The sequence below is a fragment of the Corvus kubaryi genome, unplaced genomic scaffold, assembly GCF_017639235.1.
Source record: "Corvus kubaryi isolate FWS band 111438036 unplaced genomic scaffold, C.kubaryi_AGA036_p1.0 72, whole genome shotgun sequence".
Lineage (NCBI taxonomy): Eukaryota > Metazoa > Chordata > Aves > Passeriformes > Corvidae > Corvus > Corvus kubaryi.
In genome coordinates, this window is record NW_024582060.1 from 1,743,417 (window position 1) to 1,757,509 (window position 14,093).

A 14,093-nucleotide genomic window follows, 5' to 3' on the forward strand; every position below is an offset into this window, starting at 1 on the left:
CAGGCAGCGGCAGTGTGGCGGAGAGCCCGAGCGGCGGCAGCCGGCGGGGGAGCCCGGGGGCGGCGCCGAGCAGCAGCCGCAGCAGCTGCCGGAGCCGGGGCGGGCGGCTGGCGGCGGTGGGTGGGCTGGGGCTGGGGCTGGGGGAGAGGCTGCGCGGCCGGGGGAGAGGAGGAGGGGGGCGAGAAGGGGAGGGGTAGGAAGGCGCCCCCGCCCCGTCCCCGGGGATGCTCCCCTTGCACATCTCGGGGAGCATCCTGCCTCCTGCCCCGCAGGACCCCCGCGAATGGAGCGAGCCGCGCCCGGGCGAGTCACCCATGGACACGCCAGAGCACCCCGGCAGCCACTCCGTAACATCGGAAGCGCTTCAGTCTCCCCTCATCTCTCTAGGCTGACCAAGACAAAGACCACTTGGCCTGGCACAGAGCCTACAGTGAAGCACTCACTCGTGGCTCATCTGTGCTGCTGGACATTCATCTGCCCCTACATTGGTGTGATTGTTCATCAAACTAAGTGTCTTTTATCCCACCAATTTTCTGAGCTGAGCCAATCCACATGCTGAGGGCCCTTCCCAGCTTGCCATGATGGGACAGAGCCTTTAAATTGATATGAATAGCCCTAAAGTTCCTACTTCTACTGAAAGCACCAGTCAGGACCTTTATTGACCCACTATCAATGGCCTCGAATTGAGGTTAATAGCTGGCTGCATCCATTCATCACCAGCACTAATGGCTTGGCACATCATGTTCCAAAGTGGCTCGGTGCTCAGCATCACCAGTCCCTCATTCGTACCTGTGCCCACCAGTGATGAGCCAGGCGCTGCCTGACAATGATGTGAAGCACATCTCCACAAATGTCTGTATTAACTACACTTTGAGATAAAGATCCAAAATAGCTCCATGTTTTGAGGGTGTTGCTAAATCAACACATGGGACTGAGCAAATGCTGCTTAGTACTGGGAAAGGACATCGAGGACAGCAGTGACAACCATCTAATACATGTTGGTGCAGGCTCCCTGAGGAGCCCTTCTCCAGTCAATGTCCCTGGCTGCTCTGGGCAGCAAGGAGAATTCATGCTTAAACTTGAAGCAAAGAGATAACTGAGAAAGGGAAAGAGAGAACTTGGGATGGATTGACACAAAGATTTCTTTGGACACACGGCAATAATCAGGAGGAAAGGCAGGGGAAGGAAAGGTCACGGCAGAAGCATTGCTGTCAGTGGAGACTGGAGCGAGGGGGCACAGATAAATCAGTTTTCTAAAAGCATGGTGAGAGCAGAGGGAAAGAGAGAATGTAACTGGAGGCTATGCAAGCTTTAACACGGTTACTTGGGCAGCACAGGGCTGAAATGGTACCACCTCTCAACTGGGATAGCAACAAGCAGGAGTTCCCGTGGTCCCCCCCAAAGCTGCTGCCCTGCTTCCAAGTCCGTGCTGCTGCATCCCTGCTGCCGCATCCTGCTTGGCTGGGGTGCAGCTCGGAGGGGGAACATCTATTTTCTGCTACACTCACGTTATGTTTGCAATTCTGGGACACACTTGCCAAGATCCAACTTCGCATCAGCACTACCTGTGCCACTGCCTTCCTCTCTTCCATGACCTTGTCATGGTGCCCAGCACCAGATGAGGCTGAACGCACCATGTGCTCTCTTGCTGAGGGCTTTGTCACTAACTCCACGTTTCCATTAGCAAATAAAACCAGTTCATTTCAAGAAGGTCACCAATTTTAGCCCTCCAAAGAGGGCTGTTGCCACTTCTTCTCCAGCAGGTGGCTGCATGACAGCCTGAGGCCAAGGACCTCTCAGAGCAGGCTCCCAGCAGCCCTGTACAGCACTGCCTGCATTTAGCCCAGGCAGCTCGAGGGCCTCTGTCAAGGTGCTTGGCCCAGGCATCACACCTCTGGCACCCCCTCTGCCCTCTGCCTTGCCCAGGGGCTGCTCCCCATGATCCACATCCCACATCAGTGCCTCGAAGGTGCTGCCAGGTTGCTGCAAGTGACACCGGGGACACTGTTCCCTCTGCATTGTGAGGGAACAGCCACCCATCACAGGAATGTGGCAAGGTTTTGTGTGCTGGAAGCAATGCAGCAGCAATCTCAGGTGAGCAGCTTGGTCCAAGGTCATTCACGATGCAAGAAGACAGAGCAGTGAGCCACCTCCCTTCCTTGCCAGATACACTCCCATCATGTTGGCTTTGCTCTCCAGCCTCTAGGGTTGTGTGGATTGTCAGGCATGAGAGCCTGGGCTCTGCTGCTGAGCCCTGTGTGTTTTGCTGGCAAGGCTTTCTCTCTTTGACTGACTTTGCTGCCAAAGAAAAATCCGTGGCTAAACAATTGCTTAGACTACAATTTTTGTACAACCCCACAAACACTTCACTTAGGCTTCTGTGGACGGTCTCTGTTTGATAGGGAGCATGAGGCTGGAGGCCACGGCCAGGGAGGATGATTGCTCTCTATGTTGCTCTTTCATGTTCAAGCAGAGCCTGGTCCTCCTTGGGAGTTCAGAACAGCTCAGAGTGCTGTGAATGACACCAGCTGTGCCTCCTAATTTGGTTTCCACAGAAAGGCTGGGGTAGATGGCAGTGTAAGTGTGTGTGGTCCATGGTAGAGGGTAAAACCACATTCTTATGCTCTGGATCCTGGCTTTTATCCAGCGTGGGTGGGCACCTTCACCTGGCTGTCCTCAGGGTAAGCCAATACTTGTGTCACTGGCATGACCCATGCGTGAACAGCTAAACTGGTCTTGGTCTTGCACATTCTGCTGCAAGAGTTTTCCACTTCTACAAGAGGATGTGGAATGAAAACCAAGCATCCACCTGGGCCGCTCAGGGCAACAGCCCTCATGCAGAGAGGGCTGGTCCTGCCCTGCCTGGGCAGCAGACAGTGACAGCTTTGCCTCGTTGGCTGCCATGCTCTGGATTTCCTGAGCAGTGCAATTCCCTGTGTGCCATAGGCTGGACATGCTCACTTAGCTGCCCTGGCAGCCTGCCACAGGCACTCACATCTCTGCTTTTGATCCAGGCACTCATTTCACAAAGAAGCCTCATTTCCCAAAGCTTTAGGTGGCCATCCAGTGTCCCACCTGCTGGGGTAAATGGAACTGGGTGGGGAGCCCTGAGCTTTGGAGGGGTGGGCTGTCGCCTGCAGCTGGTCTGCAAACCCGGGAAATGGGCTCTGACCATGCCACCCAGGTGATGTGGGGAGCTGGGCACAGGGAATTGAGGCAGCTGGGAGGAAGCTGGGTGCTCAGGGGGCCTGCTGGGCTGAGGTTGAGTGAGCAGGGCAAGAGCAGGCTCGTGGAAATGGTTCTCCAGACACCACAGGATGCCTGCAGGGGCTGGGGAGGTTCCTGCATCCAAGGTAGGCAGGCAGGAACAGGGAGGACCTGTGGTTGCAGGGCAAGGGGAGTTATGACCAGGGATGGGAGAGCACCAGGAAGGAGGGTGGAAGCTCAAGGGCTTCCTTGGGCTGAACATGGGCTCCAGCACTGCAAACACAACCCAAACAAACAGGTGAGAATAAGAAAGAAGCTTATTTGTAGGAAAGGAAGCAGAAATTGTGCCTCTTCCTTAAAATGGGAATGAGGGGAGAAATGCCTTCTACTCGAGAAAGCACTGAAGAGCTTTTTGTAGCACACTGTAGGATGAGATATGACAAGTTGATGCTTCCCATGTGATCTAGTTATTTAATGCAATGTGCAGCCCTTGGATGTGTTAGTGCTTAACCATTACTGTTAAAACATTAAAAAGCTAAACTATAAATAGCTTCTACTCTTCAGCAGCTCCCAGGCTACGTTTTTGGCTTTTTTATGTAGTGATGTGTATGCACAGAGATGTGTGTGTATACATATATTTAAAGGCAAACAGCAGACAACAGAGTTTTGTGCAATAGTCATACTGAATATCTAAAATGCTGCCATTTTTAGTTTACACTACAAGTGGAAACAAGTAGTGTGCCCTCAAAAATACCCCTGCTGGGGGAAGGCAAAACTTTGTTGAGGGCTGAACTTGGGAGGAAACAAAATAATGACTCAATTTCTTGGGGGAAGGAGAAGAAAGAAGAGGCAGATACATGCCTGAAAGAAAGACCAGAAACCAGATACCTAATTATACCCTGCAGTAAGCTGTCAGAAACTGGCAGCAGTGGGAGGGAAGGAGGCAAAGCTGATCTCAGTGAGTTTGAGCATAATCTGCTCCAACCATACTTAAAATGCCTTTTGTGTGGGAAAGGAAGCTTCTGGGATTCTCTGACACACGCTCTGTACTGCACTTACCTAATCCATTCGAATGGTCAGGGCTGAAGTTACAGACAAGCGTAAAAAAGTTTCACCTGGCCAGCACCAAAAGTCAACGATGCCTTGGCTGCTGAAGGCAGTCTTTGTAAGGAAACTGCTGATCCCGAGTTACGGGGCAGGGAATGCAGTTACCCTTCCAAAGGATACACAAGTGTAACAGTCTATTGCTCGTAATTACATGTCGGTTCAAAGAGCTTTCAACACCGGCAGAAAATGCCAAGATGTTTCTTTTCACGCTTGTAGCAGGGTAGGGGTTTGGAGAGCGGAACTGGGGTTTGCTCTTGGTATTTTGTAGTTGCTCAGTCTTAGCATGGAGCATGTATTGATCTGACCTTGAGGAGAAAATGAAAGTTCTTCATAGTTGAAATGATTGAAAAGGAAAATTAGGTTTATTATAGTGAATGAAGTGTTTTCTTGATGAATGTTTTCTTGATGGAGTTTTGGTTCCTAGAGAACATGTAGCTGCCTTGCTGGTGTGAGGTTTTAAGCTGCTGCAGACTGGCTCTGTGAAGGTCTGTAAGTGCATAGTGTTCATCAAATTGACTGTGGCAGTAAAAAAAAAAAAAAAAAAGAAGAAGATTTATGCTTTTATAATTGGGGTTAGGAAGGTCCAGTAATGGAAGGGTTTGGGCAGGGCCCCAAAGGTACCAGGGTGAGCAGGGAGCAAGCACTTCCCAGGGGTTACCCTGGCAGGCATTTCTCACAGCACGCCCCTGGGAGCAAACTCCTCCAGGGCTCTCAATCCTGTAGTTCAGGTTGGTCCTTCTTCAGTGTTTAAGTCTGCACCTTAGCCTGGGTAAGGATTTCTCTGGAAATCTAACTCCCAGCTAAGGCTCTCCTACAAGGGACACCTTAACCCTAGGCTGCCCTTGCCCTGCAACCACAGGTCCTCCCTCTTCCCACCTGCCTACCTTGGATTCAGGAACCTCCCCAGCCCCTGCAGGCATCCTGCGGTGTCTGGAGAACCATTTCCACAAGCCTGCTCTTGCCCTGCTCACACAGCCTCAGCCCACTAAGCTGACAAGTGTAGTGATTAAAACACGCAGCACCTGGGAGTTTCAGCTTGTGATCTCTCTCTGCTTAACTAAACCTTGATTAGCCCCGTCCTGGGTGAGTGCTCCAACTACCAGAGCACTGGCTAAAAGGAGAAGGCTGATTAACACGTTTTATCGTTATTTATTAGAGGTCAGGGCCATAGGTTGCTTCTCCAGGATGCAGAAAATAATTCAATTCCTCTCTCTGCTGAGAATGGGAATCCTTGTCCCATCCCTCCAAAACTGCTTTACTGATTGTTGCTTTCAACACCAAGTTCTCAGGACTCTGCATCACACCTGTTTTGCTGTCTAATGTGCACCCTGTGAGCTGTGAACTTTGTAGATGGGAAACCTTCTGATGAAATATGAGAACAATGCAAGTGAATTGGCTGTTTCTAGATCATTAAAGATGATGGTTTCACCTAGCAGGATCTTTAATTTTCCATTGAAGTCAGGGGAAGCTTTTGGTTCTGGTCTGAAAGTTTGCCACTTAATTGCTGAAGGGGTATCTTTCAGGGTGGTTCCCTCAAGAAAATCTGGTAACAGTTTGAAGAGCAGGGATAAAACGAAAAAGTGAACAGAAGTTGCCCTAACAATCTTCTAGGGCAAAGACGTGAAAGAGAGCAGGATAATACCCATTAAATGTACACACAGAAAGTCAAAATTTATTTCAAAGCAAACATCTTTTATTATTTTCCATATGTGCTTGATCAAAGTAGCAGCTCTGTAACTGCACTGAAATTAATATGAAATCTAAAATAATCACAGTTTGTGATTTCTCTGAATGATATACAATCACTCTTCTACAGTGCACATGACACAATCTGAAACATTACCATTTATTGGAGGGAGAAAGACGTGGCAGGATTAGGACTGGAAGGAAGGGGACAGTAGTGTTATCTGATTCCCTGAATGCAAGGTTAGTGCTTGCATGTGTCCCTGGAATAGAGGAACTGACTTCTCTGGCCACCATGTTACTGCATGCCACAAAAGCTCTTGGCTTCAGATCCAAAACAAGGTCTATCCCTTGGTTCCTTCCTGCTGTTCTCAGTTGCAAGCTCCCTTCTGCCTTGACTAAAACCTGTTCATCTTTGGAAGATGGAGTTGTTAGGATCAGGTCTTGACCCTGTTTGTTGTACAGGGCAGTGCATCCTATAAACGTTAAGGTGCTGGATCAGGAGTGAAGTCCCCTCTCCTGCTTGGCCCCATGATCTGCACAGAAGTATCCCTGCTCTGAAGGACAGAAATATGGCTTCAGAGACACCACTTCTGAGCAATATATGAGGCAAAGGAAGAGTTTCACACCAGCCACGCTTGAAGCTAATTCCAGGAAGCTGCACTTCCAAGGAAAAAGGACTGAATTCTAGCAGTAACAGATGTCCATAAATGAACTGCAGACAAGCTAGAAGCTAGTACAGCACTCTAGCACAACTCATGAACACAGGAGACCTGCCAAGCACTTTCATTAATAGTAACCTTCCAGAATCAAGCCAGTGTCCAACAGCAGCTGGAGAAGCCAGATTTCCTACTCCATCCACTGGGTCCACGCAATTCCCAGGCAGGGACTTGGACAAAGTGCACTGTTTCAAGGAGCTGAGAAGGGGAAGAGGGGAAAGGTCTTGGCATTGCTCAGATCAAGGGCAGCCCATCTGGCTAATTAGTGCAGAGAGCAACAAGCAGGGTTTTTATGCAGCCTTACTTGGCATGAACTAGGGAAAGGGTACAAGATATTTCTAGATTCCTTCTCCTCCCTTCTGTTCAATTTCAACTCACAAGCAAAGCACTTTCTTCAGTTCTTTATCACTGAAGTTCCTCCTACGCATTTTTAAGACTCCCAGAACACTGGTGGAAAAACCCCCCAAATCCAGAGCTAAAAGCAGATTTGGCATCTGAAGCAGATTCACATCAGTCAGCTCACCTCCACTGCTGCTCCAAAGATGGAGATGCCTGGCTCCCTCTCGCTGCAAATGCAAACCTCTTCCTTCCTTGGAAGAGATGCTGCAGCCCCCAGGGCACAGTGGTTCAGCAGCACCTTTTCTCTGAGTAGCTGGCACCACACTTTTAACAAGGCAGAGCTCTGCTGAAGGCTTGCTGCAGGTGGACAGACCACAGCATTTCTGCAAGCAGCACCCACCACACTGAAGGCATGGCTCGTTTTTCCTGCCAGCAGCCAGCTCCCTGAGGTCTAGGTAATCATGGCGTAGAGGACCATTCCAAGGAAGCCCGTGGAAGTTACCACCCAAGTCAGCAAATGCTGCAAGCAAAGGGAGTGCTCCTCTTCCTGCAGTGGATGGAAAGCGAGACTGAGGGACACTGGAGCTACCCCATGAATAAATGGGGCTTGGGCTCCAGTTTCAGGCCTCGCACAGCACAGCTGTGGCTGTGAGAGGTGCTGCAGCTAAAGGACCTTCCCTATGGCATACACCAAGTCCTTCCCTGTGCCTCCTCTTCTGGCAAGTGGAGACAGGCCCATGTCTTGTGCAACTAGATGAAATGGTAATTTCTTTTTCTCTCCAGTGAAAGGAAAAGGATTCAAATCTGTGTCCCTCTCATTACAGCTGCTTTTAGAAGCAGCCACGCAATTCTTGTCCTGGTGAGACAAAGGAGAAGAGCCCCAAGTAGTGCTGAGAGGAAGAAACTGCTTCCCACTGTGGATTTCACATACAAAGAGGTATTTTTCTGCTCCTATTCATAAAGTAAAGAATAGAGAAACAGAGACGGACCTCTTTTGCCTGGCTAACTGAAAGAGCACCTGGTCTGCTTCATACACAGAGCCTGGCACAACATAAGACTAGAGCAGTGACCTTCCTAGGAAGATACATCAGTATTGAGAGGATGGAGAGCTGCTGGAGCAGAATTGCAGTGCACATGGATGCTGAGATTTGAATTAAGAACTCAAACTTCTGTGCAGAACATCTTGTTTGTACCCTGTGTGTGGAGCTGCCTGGTAAAGCAGGAAGGAGGAAAGAAGAGGCAGAGCAGACCTACTTCTGATACTTCAGAAGTGGTGTGAGCTGACTGCAATTAGGAAAACCAACTCAGCTGTGTTGGCTCCAAGGCTTTGCATCATATACACAGACTGATTTGTGCTTCTAAAATCACAATGCTCCTCTGACACTCCTCGCTAAGCCCGATCTTTCACAGGAGTTTCTCATGCAAACCTTGCTTATCTTTGGAATGTCTATGGAGGCACAAGTCTTATCTTTCTCTGGATAGCCTGAGCTGGGAGAACAGAGGCAATAGAAGGTGAATGTTTTTAGGGAAATGTTCCTGGGCAGGCAAGCCCCAGCTGCTGATTCATGTTAGGGGGATTCTACCTGCATGTTAAAGGAAGAGGAGGGACCAGAGGTCAGACTGCATGGGGTATCCCTGAGCTGCAAACCACATGAGGGATGAGAGGAACAAAGGAACTGAAAGACACTGACATTTGTATTCTAAAAGATCAGGCCTGGGGATCTGGGGCTCTGGTACCACCCTGACTTGATGATCTTCTCTTTGAATCCTTGCATGCAAGGAAGGAGCAAAGGTGGACTGTGACTCTTTTTGTCTGGCAAAAGAAGGGCCCCTCTTGGAAGCTGTGCCAGCTGGAGCAGGTGGATGTTCCTTGCAACAGTTGGCATCAGAGTGGGTGCCAAAACAGCCTCTTGCTGCAGCACTGAGTTCTGGGCAAAGACAACTCTGCCAATTCAAACTCTGGTGGTTTCCTCTGCTACTGAGAGCAGGCTGCTGGCTCCCTAGCGGGATGTGAAAAGGCAGGACTGTTCACAGAATGCTAAACAGGGGGGAGGGAACAATATAACTTTCACCTCAGCCCTGCAGCAAGTTGCTCTGGCTACTGCAGCTTCCTTTGAGGGGCCCTGCCTCTCCAGAGCTGCCGGGTGACTGCAAAACAGAACTTTGTTTCAGACTGACAGTGATACAGTGGCAAATCCCCAGGCAAAGAGAATTTGTTAAAGTCCGTAGGCACTTCTTCTTCCCAAGGAGAATGTTAAGACTTAAAGCCTTCTCTTGGCACAGTGCCACCACAGCCCAGCTTCTGGTGCGCTGAAGTCATGGACTGGACAAACAGCACATTGTAAAATGGTTCGCTGGCTGATGGCGGCTCCTTGTGTGGGGAAGAGTTTCGCCCTCAAACACCTCCCAAGGAGGAGGGTGGGCTCCCCTGATCTTTGCACACAAAGTGTGGAAAAGAATGAGCTGTGAGAGCTGAACAAAACTGGGATTGCTGGGACAAGCCTGCTCCTTATACCCTGTTTCCATTATGGCTCAATTATGGCTGGCAGCAATGTATGGTCACAGCTGAAAGTCTGTGGGTGGCTGTCAGGATGGCAGATGAGTACCAAAAAAATTAAGGGGCTTTTAGTGCTGCAACAGGGAGTTTTCTTTCACGTTACCTAGATTAGAAGATCATCCCAGGTCCCTGCCCATTCTCCCCATCTTCCCTTTCCAGTACATAAAATCCCTTACAGTAGATCTTTAGGCACACCTGTCTTAACCCCTAGCTCCAGTTTTCTTTTTTAAAGGCAAGTTGCACAGCATCATCCACATCCTGCACTATGTACGATGCCTCCACCAGGCTGGGGTCAAAGCAGAAGTCCCGATGTCCATGGAACACTGCCTCCACTGTGTGTGGCTCTGTTTTCTTGGGAACATCACCACTGTGGCGGTAGACCCCAGTGCAGACCAGAATCGACTCGCAGCTCTCCACTGAGTTGTTGCAGTCATTCCTCAGCTCCAGGTAAACCTCAGTCTGGGGACTGGCTGCCTGTGGGCTCCTCTTCACCCCAGCCTGGACCTGGTTCTGCTGAGCTGACTTGAGGTAGCTGTTGTAGAGGTTTGCCCCATAGACATCAGACATAGGGTTGTCCCTGGATAAGGTCACAGTGTGAAACAGAAATGAGAAACAAGCCCAAGCATCTCCCTCTGGCTCTGGGGGATTGGGATTAAGACAGCACTGAAGGAGGAAGGGGTGTGAGATATTTGCTAACATCAAGAGGAGCACCCAGAGTGGGCCACTGAGTCTACCCAGCAGTGTGTCCTGCTCAGGCCTACAGTACTACATCTGGGTCTCTTAATTTTGTCTTTAATCCAGTCACTTTATGTGCACTCTGCATCCTACAGTCCACAGCTCTCCTGTGTAGGGCACAAAAGGCTAGCAAGGCTCTGTTCCAGGATGCGAGGCTCCAGAGACACCACTGGAATTTTGGTATTAAACCCACCAAATTAAACCAAAAAAACCCCAAAACAAACCAACCCACTAAAGAGCAGTTAGTATACAACTCCCTAAGGGAAACCAGCAGGAAAAAGCCTCTTACCCAACTGCATAGAGGCGGCGGATGGGAGCCTTCCAGCCCTGCTTCTCTGCCTGCTGTTGGATCAAGAACTGGGCATAGCGGTAAGTGACCGGGCTGGGTTTGCCAATCAGGGCCTCGTACTTCAGTTCCCTGCCCGTCACCTTCTTGTAGATGTTCTCCAAGCACAGAAGGAAAGTGCCATGGCCAAACCTGCCCCAGAAAGGAGGTCATGAGTACCCCAGTAACACCACTGAAGCAGCAAGCACTCCTTGGTTACTGCCTGTTTTGGGTATGGTGTCCACCCACACACACCATCCACAGGCAGTGGTCTGGCTTTTGCTTGTCCCAGGTTTCAATCTTTGTTTCTCATGCAGCTTTCATGCGTCTGATGCTAATTACATCGTAAAGTCAAACTCTTAAAACATTCAAATGCTGAAAAAAATGCAGTAGGAAAAGATCATCTGCATGAGAGAAGTATGAAATAGGCTAAATCAAACACCACACGTGCTTTTCACCTGGGCATCTTGGCTTCAGCCATCCACAGGAGGTCCATGTTGCAGGCAAGGATAGGCAGATGAGGGTATGGTACATCTTGCAGCTCTGCCCCAGGGTTCCCATTGCTCAGCAGTACATCAGTGATGAGCTGCAGGCTTGTCTCCCACCTCACCGGCTCGCCAAACAGAATCACCCCTGCACGATTTTGAGAGCTCTTTGGAAACTCACAGCATCCAAAAGCCACCTGCTAACAAAACCCCTCCTCTGCTGGGATGCCCTGGAACATACAGCTACCACTGGAACACGGCTGGTGCCAGGGCTCCAGTCTGCACAGCACCACACTGTGTGCACCACTGGTCCCAGATACTGGAGCATGGCACAGAGGAAAGTCGGCTTTGCTTTCATCCAGCTTTTTCCAGCAGTGAGGCTGCCTCCTGGCTGTGCCCTCTGAATATGCTGCCCGTGGATACCAGCGAGCTGACAGCACATCATTAGCTCCCATCCCAGCTGGCCTGCCTTGCTGTTAGTTCTGCTTGCTGCTCATATGTAAACACAGGCCACTGCTTACCTTCTATAGTGGGGAAGCCAGTGGTTGGAGGAGGCTGCCAGAAGAAAAAGAAGGCTGGGTTAGTAATGCAAAACCTAATGCCATCTCCAAAACAAAACTAAAAATGCCTCCTTTGAACCTGCCAATGCAATTCCATAAAAAGGCAGGACAAAGCCACCTGGAATCCCGAAAGAAAATTTTTTTCCCCCTCCCGCCATCCCAGATGGGATTTCACACATCTTGTACTCCTCTCTCAGAGCTGCAGAAGTCAACCAAGCCATCTTACCCCTCACTGCAAGGAACAGCAATGGAAGACAGGTGTGGCATGAGAAAGGCAAGGGAAGAGTCGCTGCCCTTCCTGCAGGAGCCAACACTGGGAAGAGCAGAGGTGCTGCTTGCTCAGTGTCAGTGCCAGGCTCTTGCTAAGGGACGTCACCAGCAGCCAGCTGCCCTGTCCCTTTGCAGCTTCCCTGCCCTGAGCTGTGTGCTGTGACCCCCTCTGCAGCAGAACAGCCCTTCTGCTGCTGCTGCTTCAGGGAATTACCAGTTCTTTTGGCCTCCGGCTCAGGTCCACCATGTCTAAAAGGGGATATGCCTTCCTCAGTGCCTCTATGGTGACCACGTGCTTGAAGCCCAGGCTAGTTCAGACCATCAAGGAATGTTGTGGAGACTGGTTTGTTTGGGGGTTTTTCTAAGTGACTGGTTTTTTTTAAGTTACCTGCAAAAGCATCTGTAGGACTAAAGAATACGAGTCCTAGTAACAGAGCAGTGTGGTAATGCAAAACCTCATGGCCTTCAGCCAGACTGTGTTCCAACCTATGAATGGCCCTAAAGGTTACCAAAAAAACCCCAAAACCTGGCTGAGGTGACTCAACAGCAATCCCTGGAACTGGGCAAAGAGCAGAGGCTGCCACTTCAAGACAGAATAGATGTGCTTTGGGAGACCTTTATGCCAGGGTGCTGATATTGGTGCAGCACAGGGGGCTGGGGAGGCTGAAACAGAATCAGTGAAGCCTTGGTCAGCTCAGTTAGTGCAAGGAAAATGGTCTGTGCTGATAAAAACATACAGGTGAAGGATGAGCTGCGTTTGCTTGCAGAACACCTTGCCCTTAGCTCACCCTATGTGCCTTGGGGAAACACAGAGAAGGGCCATGTTTTTGGAACAAATGAAGTTAAACGTTGAGTCCGGGGTGTGACCCTGCGTGCAAGGCTGAGATGGTGCAAGCACTGAAGGCAGTTCTTACCTCCCTGCAGACACGTCTGACCTGCTGGTCCTTCGCCTCAGCCAGGCACTTATGCACGTGGGATTGCTACTTAGACCACTTCCCTGTGCTGGGATGTTCTGACTCTAATGACATTTCATAAAACAGTTTAAGTTGGAAGGGACCTTAAAGATCATCTAGTTCTCAAACCCCTGCCACAGACAGGGACACCTTCCACTGGACCAGATTGCTCAAAGCCCCACTGTATTTGAGTTCCTTCAAGTGCTGTCAGATTCTGGGGAAAAATTTATCCACGGGACAGTTGGAAGTGATCTTTAATGGGCTTTGCCATGAAAGAATGGGAGGAGCACAACTTTAACTCAAAAGTGAGAGACACCTAAAGCTGATGGAGTCCTCATGGTCACATCCCACCAACAGAACAGCAACCACAGGAGAGGTAATGAGCATGGGAAGCCAACGCTGAATAGGGGAGCCAGGAGGTGACCAAAATGGAGATGAACAGCGTCTGCACCTGACCATGAGGACTCTGCCCCATAAGGTAAGCCCAGTGACCTTTGTGTCTCCTTGTGCTTCTAGAAGCTGAGCGAGCGGGAGCGAGCGGTAGGGGCAGGGCAGGAGCAGCAGCCTTTAGCTGGGATGCCGCAGCGGGATGTACAGAGCACCATGAGGCACACGGAGCAAAGGATACGTGTGGGCGTTCTCCTCCACGGGCCCCTGCCCGGCCACCAGCATGCACCTCTGGTGGAACCGGCTGAAGAGCTGCAGCGGGCTGTGGGACAGGATCACCTGCTCCGGAGACACCTGCGGGACGGAGCAGAGGCCGGCTGGGAACCGCAGGCAGGACTTCGCCCCCATCTCCCGGCGGTCGCGTGGCTGCCGCCCGCCCCTGTCCGGCGCCTCGGGCCGAGGCACAGCACTCGCGGTGCTTCCCTGCCGTGGGCTCCCTCCTCCCACGGCCGGCACGCCGCGCCGGGAGCGCTCCCGCTGCCCCGTCCCCGTTACCTGCAGCCCCAGCGCCTGGGACAGCTCTCGGGCCTTGGCCGAGCGCAGGCAGTTCCCGGCGTTGGTCAGGAACACGAGGGGCACCCGCAGCCGCCCGCTGCCGTCCGAGAGCCGCTGGAAGGCGCGGCGGGCGGCGGGCAGGGCCTGGCTGCCCCGCACCAGCACGCCGTCCACATCGAAGAGGAACCCGAAGGCCGGCGGCTGCAAGGCG

The 14,093-nt window shown here is 51.0% G+C and overlaps 1 protein-coding gene across 1 annotated transcript; it reads right to left on the minus strand.

Moving 5' to 3' along the window:
• Positions 1–5,985: 5,985 nt before the first annotated feature.
• HDHD5 (haloacid dehalogenase like hydrolase domain containing 5) lies at positions 5,986–14,089 on the minus strand (the record flags this gene model as incomplete). The annotated part of the gene is made up of 7 exons (XM_042050158.1): positions 5,986–10,189; positions 10,637–10,825; positions 11,131–11,305; positions 11,679–11,712; positions 12,202–12,295; positions 13,569–13,681; positions 13,883–14,089. Coding segments are annotated over 7 exons (1,182 nt in total), but the record flags the coding sequence as incomplete, so codon positions are not given.
• Between the last annotated feature and the right edge of the window lie 4 nt (positions 14,090–14,093).